General features: G+C 51.8%; 1 protein-coding gene across 1 annotated transcript in view; it reads left to right on the top strand.

Moving 5' to 3' along the window:
* Positions 1–15,917, top strand: part of NRDC (nardilysin convertase) — an 86,568-nt gene extending 70,651 nt beyond the window's left edge. Inside the window, exons 26-31 of the mRNA XM_075320570.1 lie at positions 657–709; positions 1,025–1,108; positions 6,008–6,098; positions 12,755–12,871; positions 13,185–13,274; positions 14,600–15,917. Coding sequence (XP_075176685.1) covers positions 657–709; positions 1,025–1,108; positions 6,008–6,098; positions 12,755–12,871; positions 13,185–13,274; positions 14,600–14,800 — 636 coding nt within the window. The 3' untranslated portion in view covers positions 14,801–15,917. The remainder of the gene's footprint in view (positions 1–656; positions 710–1,024; positions 1,109–6,007; positions 6,099–12,754; positions 12,872–13,184; positions 13,275–14,599) is intronic.
* Positions 15,918–20,649: the final 4,732 nt, after the last annotated feature.

Genomic DNA, 20,649 nt, shown 5'->3' with positions numbered 1-20,649 from the left:
CTGGTCGAGTCTGCACACGTTTACCAAACACTATCAAGTGCATACCTACGCTTCGGCAGATGCCAGCCTAGGTAGACAGGTCCTTCAGGCGGCGGTGGCCCACCTGTAGGAAGAGGCTGTCTGACAGCCCGTTCATGTGGTATCTTTTTACCCACCCAGGGACTGCTTTTGGACGTCCCACTGTCTGGGTCTCCCAATTAGGAGCGAAAAAGAAGAAGGGAATTTTGTTTACTTACCGTAAATTCCTTTTCTTCTAGCTCCAATTGGGAGACCCAGCACCCGCCCTATTTGTTCTTAGGGTTTCGTTTTTCGGGTGCACATGTTGTTCATGTTGTTTCTTAAGTTCTCCGATCATGTTATCGGATTGAATTTGTTTTTGAAACTGTTATTGGCTTTCCTCCTTCTTGCTTTGGTACTAAAACTGAGGAATCTGTACTCCTACGGGAGGGTGTATAGCCAGAAGGGGAGGGGCCTTACACTTTTAAGTGTAGTTCTTTGTGCGGCCTCCAGAGGGCAGTAGCTATACACCCACTGTCTGGGTCTCCCAATTGGAGCTAGAAGAAAAGGAATTTACGGTAAGTAAACAAAATTCCCTTCTTCATTTTAATTTTACATCAGCCAGTTTATTTTTTAATTATGATGTTATTTTTTTCTAGATGCACATGGAGGAACCTTGCTTTGATTTTTTAAGGACCAAGCAGACTCTTGGGTAAGGGGCCACCGGTGCTGGAATATTGTAAACGAGCCCCGGTCCTGTCCACTTTATGCTCTATGGGCCTGCGGGAGACGTCCGAGTACAGCCATCGTCTATCTCCACAGCCCGTGACTAGAGCAGAGGTGCGCGCTCATCCTCCGCTCGTTCATACGGAGCGCCGCTCTCTGGATTGAGGTCCCATCTGCCAGTTCCATAATTATTCCCTAACCTATAGATCGGGAATAACATGACAATCTTGGTGCAATCCCTTTAAGAACTTTTATGCATATGCAAGGCAGAAATATTGACTTCCTTCCTCCCCTTCTGCAGGTACCACGTATACCCGACCTGCAGAAATACATCTGGAATTCTGGGATTTTCAGTCACTGTCGAAACACAAGCAAATAAATTCAAGTGAGTTAGATGTGATATACCATGTTTTTCATTTTATAAGACGCACCCTAAATTTAGAGATAAAAAAAAAAGGGGGGTCCGTTTTATAATCCGGTGGTATCTTACAGAGGAGGTGGGCGGCAGCGGTGGTGGAGCTGGGGGGTCACAGGAGGCAGGGGCAGTACAAGAGTATGGCGATGCTGCGGGAGGTGCAGAGCGGGGCTCAGATGATCGCTGCAGAGCTGTGCTGGGGCAGCCGCTGCTGCTTGGTGCTGGTAGCAAGGCAATGGCCATTCTAAAGATGTCGGTGGTGCGGGCGTTAAAGAAATAGCATCCGGAGTCGACGCGTGCACAGACGAGAGCTCAATCTGGGCACACGCTGACTCTGGGCGCCATTATTTGAAAACCCATCTTGCCGACATCTTCAGAATAGCCTGTGGCTCGCTGCCGGTCGCCCAGAGCCTTCGCTGCCCGCCGCCCAGAGCCTTCGCTGCCGGTCGCCCAGAGCCTTCGCTGCCCACCGCCCAGAGCCTTCGCTGCCCGCCGCCCAGAGCCTTCGCTGCCCGCCGCCCAGAGCCTTCGCTGCCCGCCGCCCAGAGCCTTCGCTGCCCGCCGCCCAGAGCCTTCGCTGCCCGCCGCCCAGAGCCTTCGCTGCCCGCCGCCCAGAGCCTTCGCTGCCCGCCGCCCAGAGCCTTCGCTGCCCGCCGCCCAGAGCCTTCGCTGCCCGCCGCCCAGAGCCTTCGCTGCCCGCCGCCCAGAGCCTTCGCTGCCCGCCGCCCAGAGCCTTCGCTGCCCGCCGCCCAGAGCCTTCGCTGCCCGCCGCCCAGAGCCTCTGCTGCCCGCCGCCCAGAGCCTCTGCTGCCCGCCGCCCAGAGCCTCTGCTGCCCGCCGCCCAGAGCCTCTGCTGCCCGCCGCCCAGAGCCTCTGCTGCCCGCCGCCCAGAGCCTCTGCTGCCCGCCGCACAGAGCCTTTGCTGCACAGAGCCTTCGCTGCTTGCCGCACAGAGCCTCGCTCCCCGCCGCACAGAGCCTCGCTGCTTGCCGCACAGAGCCTTCTCTGCTTGCCGCACAGAGCCTTCTCTGCTTGCCGCACAGAGCCTTCTCTGCTTGCCGCACAGAGCCTTCTCTGCTTGCCGCACAGAGCCTTCTCTGCTTGCCGCACAGAGCCTTCGCTGCTTGCCGCACAGAGCCTTCGCTGCTTGCCGCACAGAGCCTTGCTCCCCGCCGCACAGAGCCTCGCTGCTTGCCGCACAGAGCCTTCTCTGCTTGCCGCACAGAGCCTCGCTGCTTGCCGCACAGAGCCTTCGCTGCTTGCCGCACAGAGCCTTCGCTGCTTGCCGCACAGAGCCTTCGCTGCTTGCCGCACAGAGCCTTCTCTGCTTGCCGCACAGAGCCTTCTCTGCTTGCCGCACAGAGCCTTCTCTGCTTGCCGCACAGAGCCTTCTCTGCTTGCCGCACAGAGCCTTCTCTGCTTGCCGCACAGAGCCTTCTCTGCTTGCCGCACAGCCTTCGCTGCTTGCCGCACAGAGCCTTCGCTGCTTGCCGCACAGAGCCTCGCTGCCCGCCGCACAGAGCCTCGCCGCACAGAGCCTCGCTGCCCGCCGCACAGAGCCTCGCTGCCCGCCGCACAGAGCCTCGCTGCTCGCCGCACAGAGCCTCGCTGCTCGCCGCACAGAGCCTCGCTGCTCGCCGCACAGAGCCTTCGCTGCTCGCCGCACAGAGCCTTCGCTGCTTGCCGCACAGAGCCTTCGCTGCTTGCCGCACAGAGCCTTCGCTGCTTGCCGCACAGAGCCTTCGCTGCTTGCCGCACAGAGCCTTCGCTGCTTGCCGCACAGAGCCTTCGCTGCTTGCCGCACAGAGCCTTCGCTGCCCGCCGCACAGAGCCTTCGCTGCCCGCCGCACAGAGCCTTCGCTGCTTGCCGCACAGAGCCTTCGCTGCTTGCCGCACAGAGCCTTCGCTGCTTGCCGCACAGAGCCTTCGCTGCTTGCCGCACAGAGCCTTCGCTGCTTGCCGCACAGAGCCTTCGCTGCTTGCCGCACAGAGCCTTCGCTGCTTGCCGCACAGAGCCTCGCTGCCCGCCGCACAGAGCAGAGCCAGCCGCTGCACAGCATTGCCCTACCTCCTGTGACCCCTCTCTACTACCTTCAGTAAGCTACATTCAGATTTTAAGACACCCCCCTCATTTTCCTCCCAGGTTTTTTGGGGGAAAGTGCATTTTATAATCTGAAAAATACGGTAATGCTGATATCGTTTTTTCCATGTAGTGCATACCGAGCACTGCTTTTCTACTGCACGAGTGCTTGCACCTCGCCCCGCTGGTATCGCTGCTTGCCCGGTCAGTGCCGGTCTGATGACGTGTCCACAATGCACGCTGATTACACCACATATTCATCGAGGAATTGTACAATGTTCTGTCGATGCTCTAAACTCCATTAATGATATAGATCTGCCCATAACTGATGGCAGGAATGTACAGACACATTGCCAGGGTCAGTGTCACCGGCAGCTATCGGGGCAGGGGGTGTCCGTACAAATGTCTGACATAATGCAGTAACATACAATTGTTTCGGGGAAACCGTAAATTAACAAGTAGACATCAAGGTAGTAGATTGCCACTACTATGGCATAATCAATTTAAACAGTAAAAGATTTTAACTAAGCAGTGGACAACTAAATTGTGCAGACCCCCACGATTCTGAGATTGTAGGAGTAGCACCGCTGTTAAAGGGAATCTGTCACCAGGATTTGCTCCCCCAGCTGAGAGCAGCATAATGTAGAGACCGAGACCCTGATTCCAGCCATGTGTCACTTACTGAGCTGTTTGCTGTCATTTTGATAAAATCAATGTTTTCTCTGCTGCAGATCTAGCAGTTACACAGAACTCATGAATATGCTGGACTACCTGCAGCACGCCAAGTAGTCCTGTAATAATCTACTGCTGATTAAACAGGGATTTTTATCAAAACAACACTAAGAAGCCCAGTAAGTGACACATCACTGGAATCAGGATCTCTGCCCCTACACTATGCTGCTCTCAGATTAGGTGGCAAAAACCTGGTGACAGATTCTCTTTAAAGGCTGATGATCCTTCTTGATTTTCTTGCACAGCTACGATCCCTTTAATGAGGTTTCCTAGACAGTGGGTGGCCGGTGTACTGGTGTTCGGGCCAATGGACCTGGTTGACTTTGTTACTGGTCTCAGAGCTTGGAACTCCTTTGATCTTGTAAATTTTAGGTCTTATTCACAAAAGTGTATGGAGCTGTATTTTCCAGTCTGGGCTATGGTTAAGGCTCCTGGTCTCCTGAATGGTGATGGGTGAGCTCTACCACGCTCGGGTCCTCAGTACTCGAAACGAGAAGCTGGGCGCTCGGATGTGCGCGACTCGTGTACAGAGTATAATGAAGGCCAATGGGGAACGCAAACACTTCTGGAAAATCTTCTGGAAAATTGCTCAAGTTTTCCATTGACTTCCCTGGTTCTTATGTCGTGCCCATCAGAGCATCCAACTACTCATTACCCGTACGGAGCGCCCGAGCATGGTAGTGCCCTTAGGTAACCCTAACCAGAGTATGGTAGTGCCGCTCATCAATACCCCAGACCTAAACTAGCCGTCTCATAAGCATGGTGAGATACGTTCAGGTTGAGCGCAGCGGTACGGCCGGGATTTACCACCGTAACACTAACCAGAAAATACCGTCATGGGAATAAGGTCTCCGTAATAATCCTGAAGAGTATTGGAGGAGAACACTTATCTATACGCTTTATAGAGTTAAATTCCAGAGAAGGGGGAAGCGCCCCAGAGACATTGCACAGCCCTGTGTACAGGAGATAAGAGGAATGTACTTTACATCTGGGATGGAATTTGAAAAATTCTGCTGAGCACAGGGAGCAGATCTGCTCAATGTCACACTAAAGACTTTATATAGTAGGTGTAATATGAGCAAATCTCTCCAATTCGAAATATAGTGCAGTTCTCCTGATTAGCTATGTCACTTTCCTCATGTGCAGGGCATTGGAGTAGCTTAGGTATCCATGGTTACAACCTTGAACAGCTAACTGTCACTACGAGTGCGTGTAACCATGAATAACAAAGCTCCTGCAATGCCCCGCACATGAGGTAAGCAACATAGCTCATTGGGAGAACTGTACTACATTTGCAATTGGAGGTATTTGCTAATATATTTACTAGCATGTCCCATTTGTCCATCAGGCAACGCTCTCCTAGGTGCAGAAGTAATTGATAGAGATATATATATATATATATATAGATATAGATATAGAGAGAGAGATAGATATAGAGAGAGAGATAGATAGATAGATAGAGGGATAGATAGAGGGATAGATAGAGGGATAGATAGAGGGATAGATAGAGGGATAGATAGAGGGATAGATAGAGGGATAGATAGAGGGATAGATAGAGGGATAGATAGAGGGATAGATAGAGGGATAGATAGAGGGATAGATAGAGGGATAGATAGAGGGATAGATAGAGGGATAGATAGAGGGATAGATAGAGGGATAGAGGGATAGATAGATAGAGGGATAGATAGATAGAGGGATAGATAGATAGAGGGATAGATAGATAGAGGGATAGATAGATAGAGGGATAGATAGATAGAGGGATAGATAGATAGAGGGATAGATAGATAGAGGGATAGATAGATAGAGGGATAGATAGAGGGATAGATAGATAGAGGGATAGATAGATAGAAAGATAGATATATAGAAATATATATAGATATATATATATCTGTGTCTATATCTCTATCTCTATCTCATAGATATATACAGTATGTATAGATATATATCTATGAGAGAGAGATATACAGTATATATAGATAGATATAGATATATTATATACGTACACGTATATTTTAATTTATTTATTTTATTTTTACAATGTGACTTCTCTCGTGCAGCTCTGAAGTGGTGGACAAGAAAATAGAAGAATTTCTCGTTTGTTTTGGGGAAAAAATTGAGAATTTAACGGATGAAGCTTTTAATACACAGGTAATTTATTAATGCTATCACTGCCCCCTCGATAGCCTCTCCTGCAGATTTGTCCTGCATCTTCTGGATTGTTCCTGCGCCATAGCTAAAGGAAAAAAAAAATGCGACCCATTTGGTTATAATGAAAAGCACAAACGGGAGGAAACTACAGTCCGGTACTGTAGTCACTTTTCAGATTCGCTAGCTGAACGCTTTCCCTACAAATCTGACCCATTAGATCCAGAAAAATAAAATAAGTAAACACAACCTAGAAAAAAAAAAAAAAAACTCTTTTGATCTTTATATTTTCTTTATCGTTAAATTAAAAACCAAAAATGTATAAAGAATTCTCTTGTGTCTCAGAGTCTTCCCCATCCGTCTCACTGTTCGGGGATTTGCTGCAGCAGGAGCCTCCCCCCTTTCTTCGGCGCTCTATTGGGAGACCCAGACGATTGGGTGTATAGCACTGCCTCCGGAGGCCACACAAAGCAATTACACTAAAAAGTGTAAGGCCCCTCCCCTTCTGGCTATACACCCCCAGTGGGATCACTGGCTCACCAGTTTTCTGCTTTGTGCGAAGGAGGTCAGACATCCATGCATAAGCTCCACTGTTCAGTCAGCAGTAGCTGCTGACTATATCGGATGGAAGAAAAGAGGGCCCATACTAGGGCCCCCAGCATGCTCCCTTCTCACCCCACTTGTGGTTTGTAAGGTTGAGGTACCCATTGCGGGTACGGAGGCTGGAGCCCACATGCTGTTTTCCTTCCCCATCCCCCTGAGGGGCTCTGAGGAAGTGGGATCTTACCGGCCACCAAGCCCTGAGGCCGGGCTCCATCCACAGACCCATAGAACCTGCTGGATGTGGAGCGAGAGTGCCGTTCAGGGACAAGGCCCTGCAACTTTCAGGTACTCTGTGTCCCCGTATGGCAGGCCACGCGCACCCCAGGCTTGCTGGGCGTGCTAGTGCGCCGGGGACTGTAGCGCTGTGCGCTGGGCTTATAGTCCCCGCAGATTACTGGGGGACTTTGTGTGTGTGGATCGCCGCGCCGACCGCCCCTGGAGCGACGGCGCAGCTGCGACTTGTAGTGCGCCGGGGTCGCGCCGACCGCGCTTTTACGGCGGCGGCGCTTCTAACTTTAGTCCCCGGCTTTCTGCGGCCTAGCCGCTTCATTAACGCCCCCCACCCTGTCAATCAGGGTAGGGGAGAGACGTTATTCACTCGGCAGCGCCGAGGGCTGGGGCACGATTTACATGCTCCAGCCCTCTCACTGAGCACAGTAGGATACAGGCTTCGCGCTTTTTCTCTGTGCACGCCCTAGGCCCGCCCCCAGGCTTGCAGCTCCCCAGGACGCCGGCAGCCATTATACACATGCAGTCTGGCTGGAGAACGCACGCAGGCTCTGGGGGACCCAGGCGAGGGGTTTCTGGCGACCACACACCCGCGCTCAGCGGGCGGTAAGCAATACGTGCAGCCCCACTAGTGCCACAGTGTTATATTTTTCGCTGTCCATAGACACTGCTGTGTCTAGATATATTTAATACTGCACTGTAAGGTCGCTTCTTGGCTGTACACCCTATATTGCTTGAGGAGACAACAGCATGTCATCCGCAAAACGCAAGGGTGCCAAGGCACGGGCTGTATACACTACTTGTACAGCATGTGGGGCTAATCTACCAGCAGGCTCCAACGACTCTCATTGTGTGCAATGTTCAGTCCCAGTGGCACTTCGTCAGCCAGAGCCTACTGTGGTGGTAGCCCAGGCAGAGACGCCTGTGAACCCTGCCCCGGTGACGGGGACAGAATTTGCAGTCTTTGCTGATAAAATGTCTGTGACTATGACAAAAATCCTGGAAACCTTGCAGTCCAGGCCAGTTGCTCAGACCATAGACAATGCTGTGTCTATGTTCACCGGTCCCCCTCAGTTGGAACTAATCCGTACTTCAAGGGGGTCCCAGGCATCACAGGCTGAGGGCTCTGACTCCGATGACAGTCCCAGTCCGCCTAAGCGAGCTCGCTGGGAGAGACCCTCCACGTCATCACGTGGATCAGGGTCTCAGCGAGAAGAGTCCCTATATGAGGGTTCAGAGGTGGGTGATCAGGAGTCTTGTCCTGACGCCGCACTCAATTTGGATACGCCAGATGGTGACGCCATGGTAAATGACCTTATAGCGGCCATCAATAGGCTGTTGGATATTTCTCCCCCAGCCCCTTCTGCAGAGGAGGCAGCTGCACAGCAGGAGAAATTCCATTTCCTGTATCCCGAGCGTAAATTGAGTACTTTTCTGGACCACTCTGACTTCAGAGAATCCATCCAGAAACATAATACTTATCCGGACAAGCGTTTTTCTAAACGCCCTAAGGATACACGGTATCCTTTTCCCCCTGACGTGGTCAAACGCTGGACCCAGTGTCCAAAAGTGGACCCCCCAATATCCAGGCTTGCAGCTAGATCCATAGTTGCAGTGGAGGATGGGGCTTCACTTAAAGATCCCAATGACAGACAGATGGACCTTTGGTTGAAATCTGTCTATGAAGCTATTGGCGCGTCGTTTGCTCCTGCATTCGCGGCCGTGTGGGCGCTCCAAGCTATTTCAGCTGGTCTGGCACAGGTGGACTCTCTCATACGTCCAGCAGTGCCGCAAGTGGCGTCCCTAACTACGCAAATGTCTGCGTTTGCGACCTACGCTATCAATGCGGTACTGGACTCTACGAGCCGTACCTCAATGGCATCTGCCAACTCTGTAGTTTTGCGCAGAGCCTTGTGGTTAAAGGAATGGAAAGCAGATTCTGCTTCTAAAAAATGTTTAACCAGCTTGCCATTATCTGGAGACAGACTGTTTGGTGAGCAATTGGCGGAAATCATCAAACAGTCCAAAGGTAAGGACTCCTCCTTACCCCAGCCCAGATCAAGCAAACCTCCACAGAGGAAGTGGCAGTCAAGGTTTCGGTCCTTTCGAGGCTCGGGCAAGCCCCAATTCTCCTCGTCCAAAGGGACTCAGAAAGAGCAAAGGAGCTCTGATTCCTGGCGGGCTCACTCACGCCCCAAGAAAGCAACCGGAGGTACCGCTTCCAAGGCGGCTGCCTCATGACTTTCGGCCGCCTCCCTCCGCATCCTCGGTCGGTGGCAGGCTCTCCCGCTTTTGCGACATTTGGCTGCCACAGGTCAAAGACCGGTGGGTAACAGACATTTTGTCTCACGGGTACAGGATAGAGTTCAGTTCTCGTCCTCCGCCTCGGTTCTTCAGAACTTCCCCACATCCCGACCGAGCAGATGCCCTTCTGCAGGCGGTGAATTCTCTAAGAGCAGAAGGAGTGGTGGTACCTGTTCCTCTTCAGGAACGAGGTCAAGGTTTTTACTCCAATCTCTTTGTGGTGCCAAAAAAGGACGGCTCATTCCGTCCTGTTCTGGACCTAAAACTGCTCAACAAGCATGTGAACGCCAGGCGGTTCCGGATGGAATCCCTACGCTCAGTCATTGCCTCAATGTCTCAAGGAGATTTCCTAGCATCAATAGACATCAAGGATGCTTATCTCCACGTGCCGATTGCTACAGAGCACCAACGCTTTCTACGCTTCGTGATAGGAGACGACCATCTTCAGTTCGTAGCTCTGCCATTTGGTCTAGCGACAGCCCCACGGGTGTTCACCAAGATCATGGCGGCAGTGGTAGCAGTCTTGCACTCTCAGGGACACTCTGTGATCCCTTACTTGGACGATCTACTGGTCAAGGCACCCTCTCAAGAGGCATGCCAACTCAGCTTGACTGTAGCACTGGAGACTCTCCAGACGTTCGGGTGGATCATCAACTTCTCAAAGTCAAATCTGTCACCGACCCAATCACTAACGTATCTTGGCATGGAGTTTCATACTCTCTCAGCGATAGTGAAGCTTCCGCTGGACAAGCAGAGGTCACTACAGACTGGGGTGCAGGCTCTCCTTCAAAGTCAGTCGCACTCCTTAAGACGCCTCATGCACTTCCTCGGGAAGATGGTGGCGGCAATGGAAGCGGTTCCGTTTGCGCAGTTTCATCTGCGCCCACTTCAATGGGACATTCTCCGCCAATGGGACGGGAAGTCAACATCCCTGGACAGGAAAGTCTCCCTTTCCCAGACGGCCAAGGACTCTCTGCAGTGGTGGCTTCTTCCCACCTCATTATCACAGGGGAAATCCTTCCTACCCCCATCCTGGGCGGTGGTCACGACAGACGCGAGTCTGTCAGGGTGGGGAGCAGTTTTTCTCCACCACAGGGCTCAGGGTACGTGGACCCAGCAGGAGTCCACCTTTCAGATCAATGTTCTGGAAATCAGAGCAGTGTATCTTGCCCTACTAGCCTTCCAGCAGTGGCTGGAAGGAAGGCAGATCCGAATTCAGTCGGACAACTCCACAGCGGTGGCATACATCAACCACCAAGGGGGGACACGCAGTCGGCAAGCCTTCCAGGAAGTCCGGCGGATTCTGATGTGGGTGGAAGCCACAGCCTCCACCATATCCGCAGTTCACATCCCCGGCGTAGAAAACTGGGAAGCAGACTTCCTCAGTCGCCAGGGCATGGACGCAGGGGAATGGTCCCTTCACCCAGACGTGTTTCAGGAAATCTGTCACCGCTGGGGGGTGCCGGACGTCGACCTAATGGCGTCACGGCACAACAACAAGGTCCCAACCTTCATGGCACGGTCCCGCGATCAAAGAGCGCTGGCGGCAGACGCCCTAGTACAAGATTGGTCGCAGTTCCGGCTCCCTTATGTGTTTCCACCTCTGGCACTCTTGCCCAGAGTGCTACGCAAGATCAGATCCGATTGCAGCCGCGTCATACTTGTCGCCCCAGACTGGCCGAGGAGGGCGTGGTACCCGGATCTGTGGCAGCTCACGGTCGGCCAACCGTGGGCACTACCAGACCGACCAGACTTACTGTCCCAAGGGCCGTTTTTCCATCGGAATTCTGCGGCCCTGAACCTGACTGTGTGGCCATTGAGTCCTGGATCCTAGCGTCTTCAGGATTGTCCCAAGGGGTCGTTGCCACCATGAGACAGGCTAGGAAGCCCACGTCCGCTAAGATCTACCACAGAACGTGGAGGATTTTCTTATCCTGGTGCTCTGCTCAGGGAGTGTCTCCCTGGCCATTTGCATTGCCTACCTTTCTTTCTTCCTGCAATCTGGGTTAGAAAAAGGTTTGTCGCTCAGCTCCCTTAAAGGTCAGGTCTCGGCGCTATCCGTCTTTTTTCAGAGGCGTTTGGCACGCCTTCCTAAGGTGCGCACGTTCCTACAGGGGGTTTGCCATATCGTACCCCCGTACAAGCGGCCGTTAGATCCATGGGATCTGAACAGGGTACTAGTTGCCCTCCAGAAGCCGCCCTTCGAGCCTCTGAGGGAGGTTTCACTTTCTAGACTATCACAGAAAGTGGCTTTTCTGGTAGCGATCACATCTCTTCGGAGAGTGTCTGAGCTAGCAGCGCTGTCATCCAAAGCTCCTTTCCTGGTCTTCCACCAGGACAAGGTAGTGCTGCGCCCCATTCAGGAGTTTCTCCCGAAGGTGGTATCCTCTTTTCATCTTAATCAGGATATCTCTTTGCCTTCGTTTTGTCCTCATGCAGTTCATCGGTATGAGAAGGATTTACATTTGTTAGATCTGGTGAGAGCACTCAGAATCTACATTTCCCGCACGGCGCCCTTGCGCCGTTCGGATGCACTCTTTGTCCTTGTCGCTGGTAAGCGCAAAGGGTCGCAGGCTTCTAAGGCCACCCTGGCTCGATGGATCAAAGAACCGATTCTTGAAGCCTACCGTTCTGCTGGGCTTCCGGTTCCATCAGGGCTGAAGGCCCATTCTACCAGAGCCGTGGGTGCATCCTGGGCATTACGACACCAGGCTACGGCTCAACAGGTGTGCCAGGCAGCTACCTGGTCGAGTCTGCACACTTTCACCAAACATTATCAGGTGCATACCTATGCTTCGGCGGACGCCAGCCTAGGTAGAAGAGTCCTGCAGGCGGCAGTTGCCTCCCCGTAGGGGAGGGCTGTCTTGCAGCTCTAACATGAGGTATTTCTTTACCCACCCAGGGACAGCTTTTGGACGTCCCAATCGTCTGGGTCTCCCAATAGAGCGCCGAAGAAGAAGGGAATTTTGTTACTTACCGTAAATTCCTTTTCTTCTAGCTCTTATTGGGAGACCCAGCACCCGCCCTGTTGTCCTTCGGGATTTTTGGTTTGTTTGCGGGTACACATGTTGTTCATGTTGAACGGTTTTCAGTTCTCCGATGTTACTCGGAGTGAATTTGTTTAAACCAGTTATTGGCTTTCCTCCTTCTTGCTTTTGCACTAAAACTGGTGAGCCAGTGATCCCACTGGGGGTGTATAGCCAGAAGGGGAGGGGCCTTACACTTTTTAGTGTAATTGCTTTGTGTGGCCTCCGGAGGCAGTGCTATACACCCAATCGTCTGGGTCTCCCAATAAGAGCTAGAAGAAAAGGAATTTACGGTAAGTAACAAAATTCCCTTCTTTGTCCTTTCTACAGTACAACATACAGATTGTTAAATTCGTCAAATGTCCTTTCCATTCTCTGAAAGGTGGAACAGATCAACTGATTGTAGGTTTTTCTGGACGATCCGTTACAAATAGCGGGGCACAATTACCTGCTGCTTCCGGTTCTGCATTTCTAATCGGTGCGGGTTTCTTTCTGCAGGTTAATGCTCTAATAAAGCTGAAGGAGTGTGAGGACACGCACCTCGGAGAAGAGGTGGACCGGAACTGGGCAGAGGTCCTCACTCAGCAGTATCTCTTCGACCGCTTGGAGCACGAGGTAAAGAGCGAGATGTCACTTCCAGATTAAATTATTGCTAGAACTTTACACAAGATTATGGAGATTATATGCCCCGGTCCCTGTTGCCACTCATCGCAGCTCTTGTGTGAACTTTCTGGATATATATATAGTATATTATAGTCACAGGTGACCGATGCAATAATTTCTATCACTGAAAATCTGTTCCAATTATCTCACATGGGTTCTGGCAAATTAAAGATCTCTGCAAGAATTGGACAATTGTAGGAATTTCTGCAGCTTTTCTGGATGCAATATCTGCTGAGCTTCAGTAATTCTCCCATTTTCATTCCAGATTAATGTCCTAAAGACGTTTAGTAAAGAAGAAATGATCAAATGGTTCCAGGCGCATAGAGACTGCGAGAGGAAGGTTCTGAGTGTACACGTAAGTGCTGCTTTATGATATTGTAAGGCGGGGTTCACACTGCGTCTGTGCCGCGTAGTGACTATGGGAAGTCTGACGTACGGTGCAACACACAACAAAACAAAGGGGTACACCGAGGACACTAACAACGGTGGGCCCTGGCGCTAGTGAGAGGAAGATGGGACACCTCCTACTGTCACTTGTAGCTGTACCCTATACCTAGACAGTCCATATACAGGCTCCGCACCCGTCACCGAACAGGATACCAAAGACCCTGTAACAACCCTGGCTAGTGAGCCGGCAGGTGGGAGATGCTAGCCCCACCGCTGCACTAATACAGTACCAGGGAAAGAAAATACAGAAAGGTGATAACAAACAACAAAGGTCCACCACATGGCTGCTGTCAGAAGCAGGACTGCAAAATACTCATCAACTTGCGATAAGGTCTCCACCAGCTCCTTCCACCTCAAGGCCTAGCATCCAAATGGATCAGAATAACCAGCACCCTCTACTGGGAGAAGAGGGTGTATATATAGGGACTGGGAGTGGTCCCAAACCGTGCCGCTGGCAAGGAGAAACTGACATTAACCCTTAGCTCGCCAAAGGAAACAAAACTACATTTAATATAAAGAGTCAATGAAAGACTCTAACCCAGAACCTGTCACTAGTTTCATACTGCAGAGAGACGGCCATGACGGTCTGTGCACCTATCTGCCGTATACGCCGGGTGCTTTCCTCTGTATACTGGAACCTTTCCATAGGCCCCCATGGATCAGACTGAGGCCAAAACTGTCTCCTTTCGTGCGCCGTCTGCCCTTCATACCTTTTACCTGCAGACCGTGCTTTCCTATACAGGGGGCTACTGCAAAGAGATGTATACGATTTGGTACGTATTTCCTTACATTGGGCCCCTATAGTGGACGGATGCCTCCACTCCTCATCCATACTGGCTGTGGCCGCTGTTAGGTACGTACCTCCTGAATATATGTCCCCAGCAATGGCCACAAGCGTAGTGTGAACTGGGCCTAATCTGACTCATTGCTCTCTCTTAGCTCCATCACCCATGGTGTTGGAAAGTTGTAACCATCAGGCTGTCGCCGCACTTTTGCAATTTATATACCTACCTGCCAGGACGTGTGCGTAGCCGCCAGGTATCATCATCGGGCACATGCACGATACCTGCCGACCAGCGCACACATACTAGACTTGCCATCAGCGCCAATTGCTGAAACGATTGCCGCAGGACAACACCGGCTGTAATTCATTTACGTAGACACTGGACCTCTTATTATCCTGATAAACTAATTATATAAATTTCCGCTTAACCCAGATTCTTTTTCTGACAGGTGGTTGGATACGGTGAGAAGGAACCAGACGCCGTTGCCTCTCAGACTCCAGCAGGGGAACCCGAATCATCTTACGGAAACATCAACGACCTGATTTTCCTTCCTGCATCCCCTCTAATGGCCGACACTGTGCAAATCAATGACATCCGCAGCTTTACCAGCACCTTACAACTGCTGCCCTATCACAAAATCATCATATGAGAGCCGGGGACTCGTCTACACTTGAATTATTTTCAAGGTTTATAGCTTATTTTTTTCCCCGGATGCTTTTAAAGAGACAGTTCATTAAAAAATGTAACCTGACACGGCTCCGCTATGACCCGGGCAGACTCTGGGGGATGGCTGCAGCCTTGGGGGAGCCCCATATTTATTTTTGTTTTCATGTGTGATACAGTGCTTGGTTTTTAAGAAATGAGCTCTAACGTGGACGATGCCCCCTTTTTAAAAATGAACACCGAGAAATGGCTGTCATATTCACAAATATATCAAAACAGTCGGATGGCCTTTGTCGTGTAATCTATTTATTTTTTATTTTTATTTTTTTTTACAGTTGCGTAAAAAAACCTAAAGACAAAAAAACAACAACAACCGGTCCTCTTAGTTCTGAGTCCCTGTTATGTTCCATCTTTTGTCATGATGCAATAAGAGGCATCAGCCCATCGGGGGGGAAGGGCATATTTTATCTTTCCCCTTTTCCCCCACTCAGTTTGGCTGCTGTGATACTTTGGAATTTGGGGAATTAAAGGGACCCGGTCCCCCTGAGAATGCCGCCCAATCTGTGAGCACCATATTATACAGCGGGGGATGGGCAGAGTAATATATAGTTTTAGTGCGAAAACCTTCAGTGTAACCTGAGATTTAATCCTCGGATCTTTCTGGGATTTTGGGTCCAGTGGGCGGTGCTATCAGTGATTGACAGCTGGTTCTGTGTGGACACTTATACACAGACAGCTGTCAATCACTGATCGGACCGACAAATCCCGGAAAGATCTGAGGATTAAGTTATATACAGCATTTAATCACTTTTCTCACTAAACTATATCTCGTGCGCCCAGCCCCCTCCGCTCTATAACATGATCCCCGCAGACTGGACGGCAATGTGATGGTGACCGGCTCCATTTTTAGGGCTGTTTTCTGATTCCAGTAATAAAATGACAATTATCTGCTAATTACCATCCGGAAGTGCTGACACGATATGTGCCCCCCCTATGTAAGGGTCTGCTTTGGCCACTTCAGAATGATAATCTGCATTTTGTTTTGCACCGAAAAATCCACAGTGGTCAAAACCAAATCCAATGAAACCGCAACAGGATTTAATATGTTACATATTTAAAGGGGTTGTCCACTACTTTTACATTGACGGCCTGTCCTTAGGATAGGTCATTAATGTCTGATCAGCCAGGGTCTGACACCCCGCACCCCCGATGATCAACTGTTCTCGGTGTCGGCAGCCGGAAATGCTCAGTTCTGGAGCTGCTCCGTCTTCTGATAGAGGCCGCGGCCGGGGACTGCACATTCGCCTCCTATTGATTTAAAATAAGTGGTGGATGTGCAGTACCCGGCCGCGGCCCCTAGCAGAAGACCAGACAGCTCCAGAACCAGGAACAGCAGACTGGTAGGGGTGCGGGGTGTCGGACCCCGGCCGATCAGACACTTATAGAACCTATCCTAAGGACAGGCCGTCAATGTAAAAGTAGTGGACAATCCCTTTAATATCCGCACTTGCAGATTCTTTATCCATCGTGGGAGTGAGATTTTGGTAAATATCATCCACTTTACAGGTACTGTAATACTTTGAATTTTCCATCCACAGTGGATCCGATACGTGGGACATGAGCTAAGTGGAGGGGAGTGGGCTTGACCCGAGTCAGGTGAGACGGTGATCTGTATATAAAGAAGATGGAGCCATTTAGAGGGGTAATCCTGTGGGGTAGTGGAGGTCAATTCTACGTGATACTATATTTTCTCTCAGGATTGATAAAGTGTGTCGTAACGGCCCCCATAGATGTTAGACAAAAGACCGCTGAATCCTCAGATTTTGGTGGAAATGGATCACCATCTTGTGTATGGGGGCCTCCTGATGACCCCCTCCCCCAACAGATGATGTTGGGCGAGGGAAGGATCGGACAATTGGAATTTCTCCATCGTTTCATTGGGGGACACAGGACCATGGGTTATGCTGCTGTCACTAGGAGGCTGACACTAAGTAAACAGAAAAAGTTAGCTCCTCCCCAGCAGTATAACCCCTGAGCCAGAGGCGGACTCAATCAGTTTTTTGCTTAGTGTCGTAGGAGGCTGATGTGGGCCGACTGGGCCCTCTTCAGCCACTTGATTTTTTGCGTATATTTTTTCTTTTCTCTCTCGGCGACGCTCGTCGCTCTCATCTGTTGGAATTTTCTTTTTCTGCAGGTATCGTTTCTCTACCTCAGCCCTCGCAGCCCGTGTGGGTACCGCTCCCCTGGGTCGCAGAAGCTTGAGTTCTCGGGCCCTCTCCCCCGTCCAATTCCACGGTACCACTCCCGGGTTGGCACGCTGGGCTAATCCTTCCTGGGCACCTCCTATTCACCCTGCGGTATCACCCCAAAGGGTGCAAGGGCATACAGCAGGGACTGGACCTCACAGCGCGTCTGGATGATGATGGGGCCCGCAGCGCTGCTTCAGGGGGCTCCCTGCCCCCACCGGCGTCCACCATCCCTGCCTGCCTGCCTGCCTCATCCTTCTGCGGTCCGCAGCCTGCACACTGGCAGAGGCTACGCCGCCGACCAGGTAGGACACCCCCTCCTACCTTCCCCCCAGGCGGTTACAAAATATGGGCCCCGGTCCGGGCCTACTCACCGGGCGCCCCGGCCACGTCCTCTCCCAGCGCTGGAGTCCGCACTGACGGCCGGTGCACGGATGTCGCTGCCGCGCCGCCGCCCCCACAGGTAGAACCGCCGGTTTCTACATAATCCGGCGCTGGCTGCTTCCTTTTAGGCTCCAGCCTGGGCCTAGTCACCGGACGCCCCGGGCCGCATCGGGCGACAGAGCGCACGCACTGCCGCCATCCGGTCTTCGCAGCTGCGCCGCAGCCACCGGACAGCCGGCCGGTACCCTCCATGCTCCGGCAGCCTTCAAAATTTAGGCCCCGGCTTCGGCCTTGTCCCCGGCGTCCTAGGCCCGCCTCCTGCCGCAGCGCGATTGGCCGCCGGCCGCTCAATCTCCACCCTCCTCCCAGCCCCAGGCATCACAGGAGGGGGCGGTGGGGGTTTTTTCCCGCTCTCCTCGGCCCCCCCCCACTCCCACCCCAGCATTCATTTTAGAAAAAAGAGAAAAAAAAAAAAAAAAAAAAGAGACTGATTATAGCAGTCTCCCTAGTCTGCGGATTGCTGAGGCTACAGCAACCACTCATAGGGGGGAAAAGTAGCCAACATTAGCCACTGAACGGTAGTGGTTGTTCTGTTCTTTTGTCATGGGCTCAGTTTATTTCAATATGTAAAGGTAGACATATATGTATATTAACTATTACGAGCACAATACAGGTTGAGAATTTAATTAAAAATTATGGGATTGGTTTGATTCAATGGGAATTTTTTCTGCATTTTTTCTGCAGCATAATGTCTGAACCTGTCTTTTCTTGCATCATGACTCATTGTGTGAGATCCTACAGGTGCTTCTTTATGATGGTTGTAAATTGCTCTTTTTATTCTTAGTAAGAACATACTTTTTGATATTTGCAAAAAGTACATGGTTGCATTCTAGACTCCCCCTTTTTTCTTTGTGTTCAAGGTTATTGTTTGAGTCTGCAATATAAGTTCTAAATAATGGAAATCTGGAAGTGGTTTTTCTATGTACATATATATATATATATATATATATATATATATATATATATATATATAGATTATGTATATTAACTCTTACGAGCTCTTATTCGGGTTCTTGATTTGCATAAGAGGTACAGTTGGTTTAGGGCTGTTCTCTCAGTTATGAATTGCCCCGAACGTTGTCACATTAGTACTCCAGCTTCCGCGGGCCCTGGCACTGCACGCACCGGTATCCCGCACCGGCAGGCGGGTTGGCGCTCTCTCTCTCAGACCCCGCATACCCGTGCTGACGTCCCTCGGGTGGGTGCGCATGCGCTGCGCCCCCGGGCTGTCGCTCTGCCGTAACCGTCCGCAAGACTGGCGCTTTCCCCCCGGTGAGTTGGGTCCCGTACTAAGGATCTTTTCCTCTGCCCAAGGCGGACCCGCCAGGTCTCGTCTTCTGCGCTCCCAGGGTTCACCTTACTCCTCAGGTCCAGACTGCCTCTCCTCTAGTAGTCTTTCGACCTTTCGGGGATGGCCCAGGCGTTTCCACCTCTGCTGGACTTCGAGCAGGAGTACCGGGATGTTTGGCGCATGACTAATAGCCGGGTAAGGATGGTGAGTCAAGCCTTAAAGGTACGGACAGTCCTTCTCTACGTGCACGCACCGGGGGAGGTGAGTCCCGTACCAGGGACCTCACCCGCTGCTCGAAGCGTACCCGCCAGGTCTCGCCTTCGGCGCCTCCCCCTGGTTTTTCCTTCATTCCCAGGTCCAAAGCTCCCGCTCGTCCAGAAGCCTTCCGACCTCTCTGGGGATGACCCAGACGTACCACCTCTGCTGGATTCCGGGCAAGCGCCGAGGTTCAGCGCATGACGATTAGCCTGGAAGATACGGTGAGTCAGACCATAAGGCCACGGATAGTTCTCTTCTCCTCTCTGAGCACACAGGTCTCCTTGAAGACTTTTCTAGAGGACCCAGGATGTTTGTCAGTGGACATCCAATAGGTTGCAGAGCTACTGCTCCTTCACAGACATCAGCCAGACTGGACGTTACCAGCGGTAAGTCTTGTTATTCTCTTTATTCATTCTCCAAGGGGCTCCGGAGAGAAGTGGCATGCCCCCCTGCGATCGACTCGCCAGGTTGCCTCTTGGCTGCTCATCCCTAAGGTGACGTCTCTCAGGGACCACACGGTCTCCCTACGCAGAGGACTACATTCCATATCTGCCGATCAGAACTGGTTGACATCTTCGGTAAGTCCCTTCTCATCATAGCCCTGGAACTTTCACAGCTTCACGGTCTGAGCCTATAGCAGCAGTGTGACCACACGTCGAGGCCTCTGCCTCAGGAGCGGGATCGCGGAGGCGACATCTAAAGAGTCGCTGACCTTCCTTCCGCCTTTAGGTGAACGTACCTTCGGACATAGGTTAGTCCAGTGGATCCCCTAGACTACGTGAGGGAAGTGTACATCTCTCCATAGGCTACGTGAGGGAAGGGCACATCTCTTCCCAGCATCGGCCCAGACGCTCAGGATCGTCGCCTTCACCGCTCGGCTCCTGTCCGTTCGAGCCGCAACCGTCAGGGCGCCTCTATTTCTCATCGTCATTTCTCGCTACTAGGGCAGCTGTTCCACCGGTTGGAGTCCTTTCAGATCTCGGCCCGGTAGATCATCCCCTTAGGCATGTTTTTCGAGACCGCCATAGGGAAGTTACTCTTCACGCTGGAGTAGTTTTTCCTTCCCCGCACCAAGTTAGGTTCGATACGTTACTCCGCAGCGGCTGGGGGAGGTGATAGCGGTGGTACACTTACCGGTGTTCATCCTTGCCCTTCCAGAGGTCCCCACTGAAGAACGGAGATAAGTAACCTCCGTCTGCCCCGGGGGATCCGCCTTTCCCTTCCTAGTGGACCAGCTTTCGTGTCCGGTCCCTGGGAAGATCCCCTCTCCGTCTCCTCTGGCGAATAGCATCAGCCATTACCAGTCTCCTATGCTAGGGTGGGCTTGTCCACTTTCCACAGCACGATCCCTAGGAACACCCCCTATGTGTGGTCTCCCCTTCAGCATTCCAGGATTTCAGATCCATCCGGTTAGACTGGTTACGTTTTCTTCACTGGGGCGAGGTTGTTCCGGTCAGGTCCCAGTCGGACCATGCCACAGCGGTGGCGTGCATCATCCACCAGGGAGACGCAGGAAGTGTCGTGAATAAGGAAGAGGTCAAGAAGATCTTGCTCTGGGCCGGATCTCGCGCTCTCTAATCTCAGCAGTCCACTTCC

The sequence above is a fragment of the Anomaloglossus baeobatrachus genome, chromosome 8, assembly GCF_048569485.1.
Source record: "Anomaloglossus baeobatrachus isolate aAnoBae1 chromosome 8, aAnoBae1.hap1, whole genome shotgun sequence".
In the NCBI taxonomy this organism is placed as follows: domain Eukaryota; kingdom Metazoa; phylum Chordata; class Amphibia; order Anura; family Aromobatidae; genus Anomaloglossus; species Anomaloglossus baeobatrachus.
This window is presented reverse-complemented; position numbering and strand designations above follow the sequence as displayed.